Source organism: Coregonus clupeaformis, chromosome 3 (assembly GCF_020615455.1).
Source record: "Coregonus clupeaformis isolate EN_2021a chromosome 3, ASM2061545v1, whole genome shotgun sequence".
NCBI lineage: Eukaryota > Metazoa > Chordata > Actinopteri > Salmoniformes > Salmonidae > Coregonus > Coregonus clupeaformis.
Window position 1 is genome coordinate 535,611 of NC_059194.1, and position 20,546 is coordinate 556,156.

Sequence of the window (20,546 nt, forward strand, 5' to 3'; positions counted from 1 at the left end):
AAAGACTCAAAATAAGTTATCTTGGTGCTGGACCTGGTGCCATAGAGGCAGTCTGGTGTCAGAATCTGTATGAGAGCATCATAACCTACCCGTACTTACTAGGTCACCAGTTTGTTTGTTGTGATCCAATGCTCTGATTTGATATGTTGACTTATGGCTTCTCTTCTTCTCTCCTCCACAGTGCCTCGGGTGCTAGCGTTGTTGCCATTGACAACAAGATAGAACAGGCAATGGTATGTATCAGCAGCAACATGATACACTTTTACCGTTCATATCATCATTCATAGTAACCCAGTAACTCTGGGCTATTCCATATCCCACCACATTCATGCACTTTGCCCATAGTCGTCATATTCTGTATGTTGGTAATCGTAGTAGACTAGGCATCAGTCAAGTACTAGTGTAGTAATGTAGAAGCACGCTCAATGCACGTGATTATTATTATTTTTGTACTTATCTATTTTTTACTTAACACTTTTTTTTGTGGTTTTTCTATCTTTTCTTAATAAAACTGCATTGTTGGTTAAGGGCTTGTCAGTCAGCATTTCACTCTAAGGTCTACACCTGTTGTATTCAGCGCATGTGGCAAATACAATTTGATTTGATTTGATGTGTCATGTGACTTGTGTTCTTTCTGTCAGATAGGGAGGCAGGCAGGAAGCTATAGAGTGCACAACAGCAGTCAGACTATTCAATATTTAGTTTACTGACACACTTTAGACCTTAATACAGACCATATGGGTACAAGTCTCTCTGTAACCACATGGCCTGTTACTACATGTTACTACTACAAGTGTTTGTAAGGCACAGTATGTTAAGCTTATGCTATAAATCACCCTGCATGGATAGATTTGTGGTCGGTTTGTATGAGTTGCACAGAACTCTCTCTCTCTCTCTCTCTCTCTCTCTCTCTCTCTCTCTCTCTCTCTCTCTCTCTCTCTCTCTCTCTCTCTCTCTTTAAACAGACTTCTCTAACAGTAGATCTCATTCCTTCTCTCCTATCTTAGGATCTGGTGAAGAACCACCTGATGTACGCGGTCAGGGAGGAGGTAGAGATCCTCAAGGAGCAGATCAGAGAGCTGGCTGAGAAGAACAATCAGCTAGAACGTGAGAACAGCCTTCTGAAGAACCTGGCCAGTCCAGAACAGATGGAGAGCTTCCGGGAACGGGTTCCATCCGAGTCCGAGCCAGGCGCTCTGGTCCCCCTGCAGCTGGACAACCAGTACCAACTCCAGCAGTACCAGCAGCAGACTCAGCAGTACCAGCAGCAACAAGCCCAGATGGGACTCCATAACCCTGACCAGTCCTGCCCCATCAGCGCTGGCTCTGCTGTATAGATGGCTCTGCCTTGGAACTCCAGTTGTAAACTAATCGTCGCTGCCAACTTCAGTGAAGCTGTCTGTAACAGATGATGAAACACAATTGACGAACGAAGCACATGAAAAGACGCTCTAACTAGCGGCTGTAGGCTGAGGCTGTAAGCTATGATAAGCCCGTCCGTCCTACGACATCTAGACTATTTCTCTTTAGACAGAAGCCCTAAACGAGAGGGCTCATGTAGCCAGCCGGAGAGCGCTCGCATTGGGACAGAGGGGAGGCTCCGGCCTTCTGGGGCCAGGAGGGCACAACCCTTCAGCCATTCTCTACCACCCCTGCTACAGAGGGGGGAGAGGGCTAAGAGACAGGGCTGGCCCGGGGACCTGATCCTGTGGATGCCTCTCCATGCCAGAGTGGCCCGTCCTCCATTTTACCTCTCCTGGTCCAGCCAAGGAAAAAGGAAATCTTCTCCAAGACAGACAGACAGAGAGACGGCCCTCCAGTCTCCACTAGACCCCCCCCATGTGGATTTCTTCTTCTAACTTCTGATAGTACAAGCTCTGAGTAGTTAGTCAGAGAATATCTCAACCATCTTATGACTGTTCCCACCTATCACTACTGATATTCTCTGTCAATATTCCTTTAAGAAGCAACATGTCAAAAGGAAACCAAACCTGAGCTCCAGCAGAAAGAGTAGAAGGGAAAGAGGATCTAGGAGATGCTGGACTGTTGCTGGTGCTGGGAGAGAGAGAGAGGCCTGTTGCTTCTCTATCTCAACCTCACTGGTGATAACTGATTACCGTAATCATGATTCAGAACATCATTGCTTGTGTTCTTTGCAGTTTGGGGTGTGCTGCTTATGGGGGAAAATCCTGCTATTTTACATTTGTTTTGTGATTCTGAGCAAAGTGGAATACGTGTTAATAGGAGCATTGTAACTGTTCAGTTAAATGATTTATTATGGGGATGGAAGTATCTGTTACCCATTTTGCCTAGCTCTGTCCATTTCACTAACGTGTTCAGAGTAGTGGGCTGGAGATGAATTTGACAAGCTGATGTTCTAAAGGCTGCGAATGCAATCCTGACCTGGCAGACGTGTTCTGTTCCGCATGTTCAGATGCCAACCTCAACTTGAATCAATGGCATGACTGTAGCGCCTATCTCCAGGAAAGGAATACCATATTTCCACAATGGACTTTTTGTTTTCTAACTACCAAAGACTTTGTCTCATTACTACTTCCAACTAAACCAAACAACCTGGACCATGTGTACATCGTTCACAGGGAGAACTCTTGTTAGCAGTAATGTTTTTTTTGATAAACGTTGGGTATTGTTGCTGTATTGTGTCCATGAAACAGGTATTTTTTTTTAAATGATGTAATGGAGAAAAATGCACATTTGCAATAAACTTTCCGTTTACACTAAAGCTAAGTTGTTTCCCTTTCAGTGTTTCTTATTCAACGGTATTGCAATCTAAATGGAGAGTAACATGATTATATAATTAACTATTTAGCGTACATTGACCACTCACAACAACAACCCATGTTAGCCATGGGCTTAAGAGCTTCAAGACCCACTGCTATTTGGTTGAAGTTATCTAAGATCTTAAGAGTAATTATGCAAAAGTGAATAATTTATATGTAGGCCGACATGTTAAAGCTTAATGATTCTTTGCAAGAAAACATTTTGATGTCTAATTCATGATCATTTTACAGATAAACTAAATGTAGCTTACTACATGTGTAAGTCAAAATGAAAATCCACCACATTTTCTTAAATCTTTGTCCAAAGTAGCACGTCAAAACTTTTCAAACAACTAAGCTTGTAATAATGGTTGTCCAAGGGGCCCGGAAGAAAGAAAACTACTTTGTTCCAAATAACAAATCCTTCAGCCATATTGGCAGCTAGTGTGTAACTGGAGTGTGTGTTTGTGTGGGTTTGTGGGTTCTCTACTGTGCTGTCCCGGTCTGTGAGCTGAGGGCTACACACATGCCATGAGAACATGAGTGAGTATAGTAGGCTAGTTCACCCTAGGACAGCATACCAAGCAATGATAGCATGATGGGTAAACCAACAGGTCTCGGTCCAGCAAACAGTACATATCTGGTAGCATGGACAAACCGACAGGTCTCAGTCCAGCAAACAGTATCTAGTAGCATGATGGGTAAACCAACAGGTCTCAGTCCAGCAAACAGTATCTAGTAGCATGATGGGTAAACCGACAGGTCTCGGTCCAGCAAACAGTATCTAGTAGCATGATGGGTAAACCGACAGGTCTCGGTCCAGCAAACAGTATCTAGTAGCATGATGGGTAAACCAACAGGTCTCGGTCCAGCAAACAGTATCTAGTAGCATGATGGGTAAACCAACAGGTCTCGGTCCAGCAAACAGTATCTAGTAGCATGATGGGTAAACCAACAGGTCTCGGTCCAGCAAACAGTATCTAGTAGCATGGATAAACAAACAGGTCCCAGCCCTGTTTTTCCGTATGACTGAACACATGAAATTAGTCATCTTATTTTGGTGGAGGTTACATAAGGTCCCTAGCACAAACATAATGGCACTCAGGCTAGTAACACAGGCAGCATGAAGATAATGATAGACTATGTCTTCTCCAGATCTTTGGTGATAAAACTGGTCTAGACTGGTTCAACCAATTAAATTGTCCCAGTGACCATTTGTTGGTACACAAACCTGGTGAGTGTTAACCTGTCATTGAGTCCTTCATTAAGGAACACTAAGCGGAACTACTGACGTCAATCAATGTCCAGTTTTTGCGAGAATCTGAGGATGTTCTCCAAAGGGAATTTGTTGGGCCTAGTCTGGGCGACTGAAACGCCGAAAGTGTCACAATAACTGACAAGCCTGTGTCAGGGTTTACGAGACCACCTTTACATGGTGTTGGGGCGCTTGCTTGTTTTTATAGAGTTGCAATTCCAACTGAGTTCATCCTCAATTTCACAAGCTGGTACTTGTGTCCTGTCCTTGACTGACCATCAGGTCAAGTATGAATGGTTATGGTCCAGGTTTAGTTTCCCATAGCTCACATATAGGCCTTAGATACAGTGTGGATAAGGCCTGGAATGCTTCAGGATCTGAATGACAGTTCATACTGTTTGGCAAATATTTCAAATCAAAAATGTATTGTCACATGCTTTGTAAACAACAGGTGTATATTAACATTGAAATGCTTACTTATGGACCCTTCCCAACAATGCAGAACCCCCCCAAAAATATATATATATATATATATATATATATATATATATATATATATATATATATATATATATATATACATTTGGTGTTATTGATCTCATGAAACACACTTCTTATGACAGCAAAGAAACGTTTGACAGGGAATATGTTCAAGAGGGAGTCTGCTATGTTAATGAGTACAGACACTCATCACAGCCGAGTTTCCCCGGACACTCCAGTCTAAACATAACACCATGTGGAACAAGTCCACTCACTAACAATTAATGTATTTTCCACCAATACTATTCAATATTACTGACCAGGGAATGGCCTATGGGACGGAATGTTACTTTAATGAATGGAGCTTCAGGATGATTTCCTGCCTGCATGGTAGCCTGTGATTGGTTGCCAGGAAAGGCAGCAGGCAGCTGCCTGAGTTCTGGGGTTATGCAACGAGAACACATCTGTTTCATTTGGAAATATGGTGGTTATGTGTGGAGCGTGAGCCGGGCCCAGCCTAAATGTGGTTAGCGGTTTGCATGCAAAGAGATCATTTGCCATCGTTCGCGTGCCTTGGCTCTCTGTAGACGTATACAACATGTTTGTCCCTCTCTGATAGCTGTGTATTCTTAATGTCAACCCTCTGCCTGGTCTACCAGGGTGTTATGACAGAATACTGATTGAAGTTGGCTATTACGGGAACCCAATGTGCCTTCAGAATCATTTCTTTCCATGGCCTATCCTTCAGATGACTGTTTTGTTGACGGAATCTCCATTTGAAAATATGAAAATTATATGACATTTTATCTCCCACTAGAAATAGTTGTATTCGTCAGTACAGATTCAGTTAAGACAAAGACAAGGTATTACACGATACACCTTTATTAACACCTTTATTAACACCTGTATTAACACCTTTATTAACACCTGTATTAACACCTTTATTAACACCTTTATTAACACCATTATTAACACCTTTATTAACACCTTTATTAACACCTTCGTTCACATGGACTTGATTGATCTTGACACAGAACTTTATGGCGAGGTCTAAAACTGAGTGCAAATCCTAAAGTCACTGAAGGGTATATCCCAAATAACACCCTATTCTCTAGATAGTGCACTACTTTTGACCAGGACCCTACTATATAGGGAATAGGGGGCCATTTGGGACCCTGACAAGAAAGGGGACGAAACACAGAACAATGCATGGAACCATGCTCAGACTGGTCACAATCTGTCAAGTTAATCAATATTTACTGCCCTCCAATTTTATGCCATAGTAACACAGCTAACACTACCGCTGTGTGTGTTGGTGCCATGGTAACACAGCTAACACTACCACTGTGTGTGTTGGTGCCATAGTAACACAGCTAACACTACCGCTGTGTGAGTTGGTGCCATAGTAACAGAGCTAACACTACCACTGTGTGTTGGTGCCACAGTAACACAGCTAACACTACCGCTGTGTGTGTTGGTGCCATAGTAACACAGCGGTAGTGTTGGTGCCATGGTAACACAGCTAACACTACCACTGTGTTGGTGCCATAGTAACACAGCTAACACTACTGCTCTGTGTGTTGGTGCCACAGTAACACAGCTAACACTACCACTGTGTGTGTTGGTGCCATAGTAACACAGCTAACACTACTGCTCTGTGTGTGTTGGTGCCATAGTAACACAGCTAACACTACCGCTGTGTGAGTTGGTGCCACAGTAACACAGCTAACACTACCACTGTGTGTGTTGGTGCCATAGTAACACAGCTAACACTGCTGCTCTGTGTGTTGGTGCCACAGTAACACAGCTAACACTACCGCTGTGTGTGTTGGTGCCATAGTAACACAGCTAACACTACCGCTGTGTGTGTTGGTGCCATAGTAACACAGCTAACACTACCGCTGTGTGTGTTGGTGCCATAGTAACACAGCTAACACTACCGCTGTGTGTGTTGGTGCCATAGTAACACAGCTAACACTACCGCTGTGTGAGTTGGTGCCATAGTAACACAGCTAACACTACCGCTGTGTGTGTTGGTGCCATAGTAACACAGCTAACACTACCACTGTGTGAGTTGGTGCCATAGTAACACAGCTAACACTCCCGCTGTGTGTGTTGGTGCCACAGTAACACAGCTAACACTACCGCTGTGTGTGTTGGTGCCACAGTAACACAGCTAACACTACCACTGTGTGTGTTGGTGCCATAGTAACACAGCTAACACTACCACTGTGTGTGTTGGTGCCATAGTAACACAGCTAACACTACCGCTGTGTGTGTTGGTGCCATAGTAACACAGCTAACACTACCACTGTGTGTGTTGGTGCCATAGTAACACAGCTAACACTACCGCTGTGTGTTGGTGCCATAGTAACACAGCTAACACTACCGCTGTGTGTGTTGGTGCCATAGTAACACAGCTAACACTACCGCTGTGTGTGTTGGTGCCATGGTAACACAGCTAACACTACCACTGTGTTGGTGCCATAGTAACACAGCTAACACTACTGCTCTGTGTGTTGGTGCCATAGTAACACAGCTAACACTACCACTGTGTGTGTTGGTGCCATAGTAACACAGCTAACACTACCGCTGTGTGAGTTGGTGCCATAGTAACACAGCTAACACTACCGCTGTGTGTTGGTGCCATAGTAACACAGCTAACACTACCACTGTGTGTGTTGGTGCCATAGTAACACAGCTAACACTACTGCTCTGTGTGTTGGTGCCACAGTAACACAGCTAACACTACCGCTGTGTGTGTTGGTGCCATAGTAACACAGCTAACACTACCGCTGTGTGTGTTGGTGCCATAGTAACACAGCTAACACTACCGCTGTGTGTGTTGGTGCCATGGTAACACAGCTAACACTACCACTGTGTTGGTGCCATAGTAACACAGCTAACACTACTGCTCTGTCCCTCCACAGCCTCATAGAGGATCTAGATACATTTTCTAACCTCTCTGGATTAAAACCAAATTATGACAAATGTACTATATTACGTATTGGATCACTAAAAAATACAATTTTTACATTACCATGTAGTTTACCAATAAAATGGTCTGATGGTGATGTGGATATACTCGGAATACATATCCCAAAGGAAATAAATGATCTCACTTCAATACATTTTAATAGAAAGTTAGCAAAAATAGATAAGATCTTACTACCATGGAAAGGAAAATACCTGTCAATTTGTGGAAAAATCACCCTGATTAACTCTTTAGTATTATCCCAGTTTACCTATTTGCTTATGGTCTTGCCTACGCCTAGCAAACAGTTTTTTAAATTATATGAGAAAAAAATATTCAATTTTATTTGGAACGGCAAGCCAGACAAAATTAAAAGAGCATATTTATATAATGAATATGAATTCGGAGGACAGAAATTATTAAATATTAAAGCATTAGACCTATCACTAAAATCTTCAGTCATCCAAAAGTTATACTTAAATCCGAACTGGTTCTCAAGCAAATTAGTAAGATTGTCTCACCCACTGTTCAAGAAAGGCCTTTTTCCCTTTATTCAGATTACAACATCTCACTTTCAGTTATTTGAAAAGGAAATAATCTCCCAAATGTCACTATTTCTAAAACAAGCCATAGAAAGTTGGTTGCAATTTCAATTTAATCCTCCAGAAACGACAGAACAAATAATGCAACAAATATTGTGGTTAAATTCAAATATACTAATTGACAAAAAACCTTTATTTTCTGACAGAATGTTTAAAAAGGTATAATCTTCGTAAATGATATCATCGGTAGGACTGGTGGAGTTATGTCGCACATGCAGCTAACAAAAACATATGGAAATGTCTGCTCTATCCAAAATTACAACCAAATAATTGCAGCCTTACCGCAAAAGTGGAAGAGGAAAGTTGAAGGGGGAGAAAGTAAGGAACTTGTCTGTCGGCCTTGCATTAAAGAACATAATTGGTTAAGGAAAACTGTGATAAATAAAAAGTATATCAGTTTCACTTAAGGACCAAAGGATTGACAGCCGTCCCATATAGATTGCAAAATAGTTGGGAAGAGATCTTTGACGTATCGATCCCATGGCATAGTGTTTATGAACTGACACGCAAAACGACACCGGATTCAAAAATTAGAATCTTTCAATTTAAATTATTATATAAAATTCTTGCTACCAATAGAATGTTATTTATATGGGGGGATACAATCTTCCCAGCTCTGCAGATTTTGCTGTGAAGAGATAGAATCATTAGATCATTTGTTTTGGTTCTGTCCATTTGTAGCTTGTTTTTGGACACAGGTCCAGGAATGGCTAAAGGATTGCAATATTTACCTGGAACTAACCTTGCAGATAGCATTACTGGGTGATCTGAAAAGTCATAGTCAATCAATCAATAATATAATAATACTTTTAGCAAAAAATGTTTATTTTTAATTCACAATCTGTAGAAGCAATGAGAATAGAAAGGTTCAGAACTTTTGTAAAACATCACAGTACGGTTGAAATATATATGGCAAATAGAAATCCTATATGGATGGTGTTAAGAGATAGATGGGAGGTATTGAATAGAGTTGAAGGATGGGACTAATAACAAATAACAACAAATAATAACAAAGATAGCTAATAATGTAAGCATACTGTGTCCATAATAAGTATATAGGTTGTATGTTGGGAGCTTTTGGGAAAGAGCACAGTTAGAAAGATATGGCATTTAGAAGCAAACCGGATGGACATCATGAAAATGATCGGAGAGGTTGAGAGTAGAAGAGGTTCAGGAGCAAAAATAATAATAATAATAAAAAAAAAAAAAAAAAAAATTTAAACAAATATATATATATATATATATATATATAGAGTTATTGTAAAGTTAACTCTGTCCATAAGGTGTAGATAGTAAGTATAGACCGGAAGTAGAGGCCTGGGCGTTGTTGTTCACTAATTTACTCCAAGTAGGGAAAGGATGGTGGGGTTGAAAAGTAATAAAGGGGAATATATATATAAAAAATAAAAATAAACATGGGGGATTGGAAGTGATGCAGACAATTACATTGATAGAAGATACAATCTATCTGCAATATTAAGCTGATCCATCCCCCCGAAAAATAAATAAATAAATAAATAAATAAATAAAATAAAACAAAAAATAAATAAAAAAAACACTACTGCTCTGTGTGTTGGTGCCATAGTAACACAGCTAACACTACCACTGTGTGTGTTGGTGCCATAGTAACACAGCTAACACTACCGCTGTGTGAGTTGGTGCCATAGTAACACAGCTAACACTACCGCTGTGTGTTGGTGCCATAGTAACACAGCTAACACTACCACTGTTTCTTCAGAAATAACAAAAACAAAGTCACAGCTGTGCGTGAAACCCCGTTGATGTGAATTTCACAAAGAGTCAATAATTATTCCAGTTGTAATGATCCTTCAAACCAAATGTATAATTTGTTTTTTAACTGATTGGGGTCACGTAAAGTGCAGTTGCATAAGTGTGAGTTAAGTTTTGGACATGTTTTTCGTGACTCATTATGACTGTCTGTTATTAACAGAGGAATTCTTCTGACATTGGCACGTAAGGCCTAATTAAATCAGTAATGAGTTGTAAAGGTGACTACTGCAATCTCTTCTGTCTTCAAAAGTCCAAATATGTAGGTGAACGAGCCAGCCTAGCCTTCATGTCTGGCTCAGAGGCTATGCCCTAGATAAGTAACTTAGAGAGTCCGTCTGTGCCTCAAATGGCACGTACACCATTTATAGCAGGTGGAAAAGGTGCGGTGAATTGCTGACTTGCAATCTCCCTCAACAGTGCACCACAAATATCAATATCAATATAATCAAAAGTCTAATAAAATAGCAAGTAGTAGAATAAGTATAGTAATATATAACAAATATGTAAACAATAGGATATACTGTATAAATGATGTGCCCCTGTAGCTCTAGTTGGTAGAACATGGCGCTTGCAACGCCAGGGTTGTGGGTTCGTTTCCCGCGGGGGGGGGGGGCCAGTATGAAAAATGTATGCACTCACTAACTGTAAGTCGCTATGGATAAGAGCGTCTGCTAAATGACTTAAAATGTAAATGTCAACTGTACTCACGAATAGGACTATAAAGGGGATAGTGTCTTGGTCGCGCAGTTGAATAAAATATATAGGGAGTAGGTAGCTATTGGGGATCCATCCTAGCAGTGACCAATATATGGCTGTGACGTACACTGTCATGTTCAACTACAATTTTTGTCCCCAAATAGAATCGTCAGGAAATAAATAACTCCGAAGACCCCATAGGTCATCCGCTTTAGAGAGGCCAGAAAGGTGACTTTTTTCCTCAGAGGTCAATGTCTTACAAAGCCCCTCTTATTCTACATTGATCTCCCCGACAGCCACGCCTCTCTCCTATGATGTAGCCTTAAGATCCTCAAGATGTAGCCAGAGGCCCATAGAGGGGCACATGCCCCCCCCCACCCTCAGATGCAGCCAGAGGCCCATAGAGGGGCACATGGCCCCCCCACCCTCAGATGCAGCCAGAGGCCCATAGAGGGGCACATGGCCCCCCCCACCCTCAGATGCAGCCAGAGGCCCATAGAGGGGCACATGCCCCAAGCCCCCCCACCCTCAGATGCAGCCAGAGGCCCAAGAGGGGCACATGCCCCCAAGCCACCCCCTCAGATGCAGCCAGAGGCCCATAGAGGGGCACATGGCCCCCCCCACCCTCAGATGCAGCCAGAGGCCCATAGAGGGGCACATGGCCCCCCCCACCCTCAGATGCAGCCAGAGGCCCATAGAGGGGCACATGGCCCCCACCCTCAGATGCAGCCAGAGGCCCATAGAGGGGCACATGCCCCCAAGCCACCCCACCCTCAGATGCAGCCAGAGGCCCAGAGAGGGGCACATGCCCCCAAGCCACCCCCCCCTCAGATGCAGCCAGAGGCCCATAGAGGGGCACATGCCCCCCCCCCTCAGATGTGTCCTGATGTATCGTCAGTGGAGTACGAAAGAGAGTGTAGAGTGACACACAGCATTCGATTAGATTTTAGCTGCCAGTGATGGGATGGACTCACAGGAAGTATGTGTGTAAATTCATTTGATCAAACTATGTAGCCTATTGACTCCTTCTTGATGAATAAATAAAACAGACATGTTTGGTTGTTTCTCTGTAATGCTAGCCACCTAGCAATTGAATGAAGTTAGCTTTAACTAGCCAGCTAGATAGGTTCCCAATCTCCCATCCTCATAACTAGCTACCAAGAAGCCATTTCAGGCTATCGAATCAGCTTAGAGTAGTTTGTGTAACTATCTTAGCTGTCATGACTGCTGGCAAGGTTGGTAGACTTTTAAAAAAGCAAGCAATTACTAAATGTATTGAATGGCTTTACTGAAGAGCTCAGTAACTTTCAACGTGGCAACCGTCTTAGGATGCCACGTTTCCAACAAGTCAGTTCGTCAAATTTCTGCCCTGCTAGAGCGGCCCTGGTCAACTGTAAGTGCTGTTATTGTGAAGTGGGAGTGTCTAAGAGCAACAACGGCTCAGCCGCGAAGTGGTAGGACACACAAGCTCACAGAAAGGGACCACTGAGTGCTGAAGCGCGTAGCGCGTAAAACTCGTCTGTGTTCGGTTGCAACACTCACTACCGAGTTCCAAACTGCCTCTGGAAGCAACGTCAGCACAATAACTGTTCGTCAGGAGCTTCATGAAATGGGTTTCCATGGCCGAGCAGCCGCACACAAGCCTAAGATCACCATGCGCAATGCCAGGCGTCGGCTTGAGTGGTGTAAAGCTCACCGCCATTGGACTCTGGAGCAGTGGAAACGCGTTCTCTGGCAGTCCGACAGACAAATCTGGGTTTGGCGGATGCCAGGAGAACGATACCTGCCCCAATGCATAGTTCCAACTGTAAAGTTTGGTGGAGGGGAATAATGGTCTTTCATGGTTTGGGCTAGGCCCCTTAGTTCCAGTGAATGGAAATCTTAACGCTACAGCATACAATGACATTCTAGATGATTCTGTGCTTCCAACTTTGTGGCATTTAAATATGTGTTAAAAAAAACATATATATATATATATATATATTTCTAAATATGATATTTATATATATATATATATATATATATATATATATATATATATACATATATATATATATATATATATATATATATATCTGAATATGTGTTAAAATATATGTATATATATATATATATATATATATATATATATATCTTTCCAGAGCTGTCTTATGTCTCCTGGATACAGGACAGACACTTAAAAACCTTATTCCTTATGATTTATTTTTGGACTGTCTTTTTTTGCAATGAATCCTGTGAGGTTACTGTGTAGGATGCAGTGCATTTATTGAAAGTCGAGATATTTGTGTCTAAATGTGTGTCTGTACTGTCGTTTCACTCTACCAACAGCATCCTATGTGAACCACAATATGTTTCCCTGAATCCACATCAAGGACGTGCTTCTATCTTCAAATGTGTCACTGGAATTAATAGCAAAAATAGTGCCGTTCTTGCAGGAGGAAAGGACAATTGCTGAATGTAGCTACTGTATATTTAATACGACAGAGCGCTAAATATTGTCTTATAAAACTATAAAAATAAATAAACGTAATAATCTATAGCAAGTTGTGTATGTGAATCTATACCTTCATTAAAATTGTGTAGGCTAAGTGAGCGAAAAGTCATTATGATATACAGTACCAGTCAAAAGTTTGGACACACCTACTCATTCCAGGGGATTTCTTTATTTATACTGTTTTCTACATTGTAGAATAATAGTGAAGACATCAAAACTATGAAATAACACATATGGAATAATATAGTAACCAAAAAAGTGTTAAACAAATAAAAATATATTTTATATTTGAGATTCTTCAAATAGCCACCCTTTGCCTTGATGACAGCTTTGCACACTCTTTGCATTCTCTCAACCAGCTTCATGAGTTAGTCACCTGGAATGCATTTCAATTAACAGGTGTGCCTTGTATACAAGTTAATTTGTGGAATTTATTTCCTTCTTAATGCGTTTGAGCCAATCAGTTCTGTTGTGACAAGGTCGGGTTGGTATACAGAAGATAGCCCTATTTGGTAAAAGACCAAGTCCATATTATGGCAAGAACAGCTCAAATAAGCAAAGAGAAACGACAGTCCATCAATACTTTAAGACATAAAGGTCAGTCAATCCGGAAAATTTCAGTCAGTTTCTTCAAGTGTAGTCGCAAAAACCATCAAGCGCTATGATGAAACTGGCTCTCATGAGGACCGCCACAGGAAAGGAAGACCCAGAGTTACCTCTGCTGCAGAGGATAAGTTCATTAGAGTTACCAGCCTCAGAAATTGCAGCCCAAATAAATGCTTCAAAGAGTTCAAGTAACAGACACATCTCAACATCAACTGTTCAGAGGGGACTGTGTGAATCAGGCCTTCATTACATTTACATTTACGTCATTTAGCAGACGCTCTTATCCAGAGCGACTTACAGTTAGTGAATATTTTTTTTTTTATACTGGCCCCCCGTGGGAATCGAACCCACAACCCTGGCGTTGCAAACGCCATGCTCTATCAACTGAGCTACATCCCTGCCGGCCATTCCCTCCCCTACCCTGGACGACGCTGGGCCAATTGTGCGCCGCCCATGAGTCTCCCGGTCGCAGCCGGCTGCGACATAGCCTGGATTCGAACCAGGATCTCTAGTGGCACAGTTAGCACTGCGATGCAGTGCCTTAGACCACTGCGCCACTCAGGAGTATGGTCGAATTGCTGCAAAGAAACCACTACTAAAGGACACCAATAAGAAGAAGAGACTTGCTTGGGCCAGGAAACACGAGCAATGGACATTAGACCGGTGGAAATCTGTCCTTTGGTCTGATGAGTCCAAATTTGAGATTTTTGGTTCCAACCGCCGTGTCTTTGTGAGACGTGTGAATGGATGATCTCCGCATGTGTGGTTCCCACCGTGAAGCATGGAGGAGGTGTGATGGTGTGGGGGTGCTTTGCTGGTGACACTGTCAGTGACTTATTTAGAATTCAAGGCACACTTAACCAGCATGGCTACCACAGCATTCTGCAGTGATACGCCATTCCATTTGGTTTGCACTTAGTCGGACTATCATTTGTTTTTCAACAGGATAATGACCCAACACACCTCCAGGCTGTGTAAGGGCTATTTGACCAAGAAGGAGAGTGATGGAGCCTCCACCATCACCCGACCTCAACGCAATTGAGATGGTTTGGGATGAGTTGGACCACAGAGTGAAGGAAAAGCAGCCAACAAGTGCTCAGCATATGTGGGAACTCCTTCAAGACTGTTGGAAAAGCATTCCAGGTGAAGCTGGTTGAGAGAATGCCAAGAGTTTGCAAAGCTGTCATCAAGGCAAAGGGTGGCTACTTTGAAGAATCTCAAATATAAAATATATTTTGATTTGTTTAACACTTTTTTGGTTACTACATGATTCTATGTGTGTTATTTCATAGTTTTGATGTCTTCACTATTATTCTACAATGTAGAAAATATAAAAAAATAAAGAAAAACAACGAGTAGGTGTGTCCAAACTTTTGACTGGTACTGTAGACTAAAGGGCGTTAAAGATGGAATCCGCATTAGAAAAGTCATTATGATATAGACTTACGGGCGTTAAAGATGGAATCCTCTTTTAAAAAAGTCATTATGAAATACACTTACGGGCGTTAAAGATGGAATCCACATTAGGGGGAACAGCACAACTGTTCGCACCAGCACCTTTGTTATTGCTTTTGTTTTGTGGTTGAAACGGAGGAGAGAAGAAAAACAATTTGAAGTACATAATTCTACTGTTCTGCTGCGATGATGTCAGAGTGGGGGAAAAAAAAAAAACTGTGCTAGTTGTTTTTGCAGTCATTTCTTTTGTTGTCGTAATAGCCCAAATACGGACATGGCAGTTTTAACAATGAAGGATTCCTGCTATAAGGCTGGCTGGACGGGTGTGTCTACGTCTAGGTGAGCTATACCAGTCATTATGATATAGACTTAGACCAAGGGCGGCGACGTGTGATGTTATTCTGGTTGGCTCAAGGGCCAGAATTAGCCAAGGCAGCCATGTTAGGAATGTGGCCAGCCAAGCTTAAGAACATCTTATTCCGAAAAACAAGTGTGGAACAAACGTCGCTAGCCTTTGGTTGGGATTTAAAAATAACACCTCAGTTGAGGGTACCCCCCATGGGACATAGCACAGCCAGGGTACGCACATAAACTGAGGCCTGGAGGGTTCTGCTGTGACATGTTTCAAAGGGTTGTCCAGGGGAGTGTAAAAGCTATGGGGTTTGGGGGAGGGACCTCTCTCTCTCTGTGTTACAGCACCCTGCTGCTATGACATTAATCTGAACCATAACATACAGTGGGGAAAAAAGTATTTAGTCAGCCACTATTTGTGCAAGTTCTCCCACTTAAAAAGATGAGAGAGGCCTGTAATTTTCATCATAGGTACACGTCAACTATGAAAGACAAATTGAGGAAAAAAAATCCAGAAAATCACATTGTAGGATTTTTTATGAATTTATTTGCAAATTATGGTGGAAAATAAGTATTTGGTCACCTACAAACAATCAAGATTTCTGGCTCTCACAGACCTGTAACTTCTTCTTTAAGAGGCTCCTCTGTCCTCCACTCGTTACCTGTAGTAATGGCATCTGTTTGAACTTGTTATCAGTATAAAAGACACCTGTCCACAACCTCAAACAGTCACACTCCAAACTCCACTATGGCCAAGACCAAAGAGCTGACAAAGGACACCAGAAACAAAATTGTAGACCTGCACCAGGCTGGGAAGACTGAATCTGCAATAGGTAAGCAGCTTGGTTTGAAGAAATCAACTGTGGGAGCAATTATTAGGAAATGGAAGACATACAAGACCACTGATAATCTCCCTCGATCTGGGGCTCCACGCAAGATCTCACCCTGTAGGGTCAAAATGATCACAAGAACGGTGAGCAAAAATCCCAGAACCACACGGGGGGACCTAGTGAATGACCTGCAGAGAGCTGGGACCAAAGTAACAAAGCCTACCATCAGTAACACACTACGCCGCCAGGGACTCAAATCCTGCAGTGCAAGACGTGTCCGCCTGCTTGAGCCAGTACATGTCCAGGCCTGTCTGAAGTTTGCTAGAGTGCATTTGGATGATCCAGAAGAGGATTGGGAGAATGTCATATGGTCAGATGAAACCAAAATAGAACTTTTTGGTAAAAACTCAACTCGTCGTGTTTGGAGGACAAAGAATGCTGAGTTGCATCCAAAGAACACCATACCTACTGTGAAGTATGGGGGTGGAAACATCATGCTTTGGGGCTGTTTTTCTGCAAAGGGACCAGGACGACTGATCCGTGTAAAGGAACGAATGAATGGAGCCATGTATCGTGAGATTTTGAGTGAAAACCTCCTTCCATCAGCAAGGGCATTGAAGATGAAACGTGGCTGGGTCTTTCAGCATGACAATGATCCCAAACACACCGCCCGGGCAATGAAGGAGTGGCTTCGTAAGAAGCATTTCAAGGTCCTGGAGTGGCCTAGCCAGTCTCCTGATCTCAACCCCATAGAAAATCTTTGGAGGGAGTTGAAAGTCTGTGTTGCCCAGCGACAGCCCCAAAACATCACTGCTCTAGAGGAGATCTGCATGGAGGAATGGGCCAAAATACCAGCAACAGTGTGTGAAAACCTTGTGAAGACTTACAGAAAACGTTTGACCTGTGTCATTGCCAACAAAGGGTATATAACAAAGTATTGAGAAACTTTTGTTATTGACCAAATACTTATTTTACACCATAATTTGCAAATAAATTCATTAAAAATCCTACAATGTGATTTTCTGAATTTTTTTTCCTCATTTTGTCTGTCATAGTTGATGTGTACCTATGATGAAAATTACAGGCCTCTCTCATCTTTTTAAGTGGGAGAACTTGCACAATTGGTGGCTGACTAAATACTTTTTTTCCCCACTGTAGCCTAGCACCCTGTTGTCACATCAATCTGAACTATAACATAGCCTAGCACCCTGCTGCTATGACATCAATCTGAGCCAACGGAAGTCCCAGCACTGCAGCCTACACAGAGAACATCTCTCTACGGTGACAGCAAGTACTTAGCATGAACCACTGACACCATGAGAGTTCCCACTCCCCTTAGCCCAGGGTTAACAGGTGAAATGAGGCTAAGTTATCCTTGGGCTAGATTTAACCCACAGTTAAGGATATCCCTTAGAACATGCAGTGTTAAAAGCCCTACAATAATAATAATTTAGCAGACGCTCTTATCCAGAGCGACATACAGGAGCAATTAGGGTTAAGTGCCTTGCTCAAGGGCACATCAACAGTTTTTTCACCTAGTCGGCTCAGGGATTAGAAACAGCGACCTTTCGGTTACTGGCACAACGCTCTTAACCACTAAGCCACCTGCCGCCCCATTCACAAGGATGTTGTTTTATCTTTGATGTTGAGACCTTTGGGTCTGAAATAAGTGGAATTGTTACTTTACAGGTGGCCAGGTAAGTTTCACTCCACACTACAAGACTGAGGACTGAGGAGTGAATAATTTTTCTAGAGCTACGTCCCACATAGCACTCTATTCCCTATTTAGTGCATTACTTTTGACCAGACCCCTACAGGCCCTAGGGAATATGGTGCCATTTGGGACACAAACTAGGTCTTTGACGCTAGCAAATGTTCTCATGCATTAAACAATAATTACATTTGCGTCACTTAGCAGACGCTCTTATCCAGAGCAACTTTACAGTTAGTGAGTGCATACATGTTTTGTTTTTTTCCATACTGGCCCCTCGTGGGAATCGAACCCACAACGCTGGCGTTGCAAGTGCCATGCTCTACCAACTGAGCTACACGGGGCCCAGTAGCGAGCATAGGAAGTAGGACTTTGCCCTTGGTGTTGTGGAGAGGGACGAGCTGTGTTCTGTATGAGGGCAGCAGCATTCATCCCTGTTCGCACTATAGCTATAGTAGGACTTTAGCCAAGCTCCGGTAACACAACAAGAATCCCACATGCTTGTACTTTCTGTTCTTCTCAGCACCACACATATACTGTTTGTGGACCTCAATTAGAATTCTCTGGTTTGTTAAAATAATGTTTTTGGGTTATGTAACTGTTTTTTGATTCCATAGCAATGTTCCAAAGTTCCATGCTCATTGTATTCTAAAACCCTTCCAACCTCCTGCTCCAGTTTAGTTCCTTCCCTGGTCTTGACACCGAGTTCTGAAGGAGCTCTGGATGTAAACATGGAAGTAAATGAACTTCAGACAGTACTGTACTGTAAATAGCCTCACTGTGTGTTGGTGGAGGGAAGAGGAGGACAGGAAGTTACCTTCAGGGTTGTTGTGGTTCAATGTTCTCTACAGAATGAATTACACTTGGTATATTGTGTAGTGTATATTTAGGACAATTAAAAACACACAAAGAATTGGGTTATGTCACGTGGTGGAAAAATGAAGTAATCTAAGAATATTTTGATTGTTTTGTGACAACAACATTGACTGCACATGGCATTGACATTCTCAGATACATCATAGGGAGAGATTGGTAGCTAAAATAGTGAAAAAGCTGGCAACATGACGACTGCGCCATAAATTATTTCCGTTTTTTCAATACGTTTTGAGCCAAAACCATAGAAAGAGCCCTAGCTTGATCTGAATCTGATTGTTTGGATCCATGTTACTGGGTGGGGAAGGCTGGCTGGAAAATCCATGTTGCTAGGTGGGGAAGGCTGGCTGGAAGATCCATGTTGCTGGGTGGGGAAGGCTGGCTGGAATATCCATGTTGCTAGGTGGGGAAGGCTGTCTGGAAGATCCATGTTGCTGGGTGGGAAAGGCTGGCTGGAAGGCTGTCTGGAAGATCTATGTTGCTGGGTGGGGAAGTCTGGCTGGAAGATCCATGTTGCTGGGTGGGGAAGGCTGGCTGGAATATCCATGTTGCTAGGTGGGGAAGGCTGTCTGGAAGATCCATGTTGCTGGGTGGGGAAAGCTGGCTGGAATATCCATGTTGCTAGGTGGGGAAGGCTGTCTGGAAGATCCATGTTGCTTGGTGGGGAAGGCTGGCTGGAAGGCTGTCTGGAAGATCCATGTTGCTGGGTGGGGAAGGCTGGCTGGAAGGCTGTCTGGAAGATATATGTTGCTGGGTGGGGAAGGCTGTCTGGAAGATCCATGTTGCTGGGTGGGGAAGGCTGGCTGGAAGATCCATGTTGCTGGGTAGGGAAGGATGTCTGGAAGGCTGTCTGGAAGATCCATGTTGCTGGGTGGGGAAGGCTGGCTGGACGATCCATGTTGCTGGGTGGGGAAGGATATCTGGAAGGCTGTCTGGAAGATCCATGTTGCTGGGTGGGGAAGGCTGGCTGGAAGATCCATGTTGCTGGGTAGGGAAGGATGTCTGGAAGGCTGTCTGGAAGATCCATGTTGCTGGGTGGGGAAGGCTGGCTGGAAGATCCATGTTGCTGGGTGGGGAAGGCTGTCTGGAAGATCCATGTTGCTGGGTGGGGAAGGCTGCCTGGAAGGCAGGATGTATTGTTGGCAAGTTCAGTCAGATTCTCTCTGTTGTCTCATCTTATTTTCCTGCTGGCCGGTGTCACCACTGGGAACAGGGAACAACTCAGTCACCACTGGGATCAGGGAACAACTCAGTCATCACTGGGAACAGGGAACAACTCAGTCACCACTGGGATCAGGGAACAACTCAGTCACCACTGGGAACAGGGAACAACTCAGTCACCACTGGGAACAGGGAACAACTCAGTCACCACTGGGATCAGGGAACAACTCAGTCACCACTGGGAACAGGGAACAACTCAGTCACCACTGGGAACAGGGAACAACTCAGTCACCACTGGGAACAGGGAACAACTCAGTCATCACTGGGATCAGGGAACAACTCAGTCACCACTGGGAACAGGGAACAACTCAGTCACCACTGGAAAAATCTCACTGGACACCTCTTCACAAAAATTATGTATACATATAGCGACTAGCTAATAACTTATAAATATAGCAACTAGCTAATAAGTTATTAATATAGCGAC

At 43.0% G+C, this 20,546-nt stretch overlaps 1 protein-coding gene across 1 annotated transcript in view; it reads left to right on the plus strand.

Moving 5' to 3' along the window:
- Positions 1-2,748, plus strand: part of LOC121538496 — a 48,907-nt gene extending 46,159 nt beyond the window's left edge. Inside the window, exons 2-3 of the mRNA XM_041846577.2 lie at positions 182-233; positions 1,008-2,748. Coding sequence (XP_041702511.2) covers positions 182-233; positions 1,008-1,337 — 382 coding nt within the window. The 3' untranslated portion in view covers positions 1,338-2,748. The remainder of the gene's footprint in view (positions 1-181; positions 234-1,007) is intronic.
- The last annotated feature ends 17,798 nt before the right edge of the window (positions 2,749-20,546 follow it).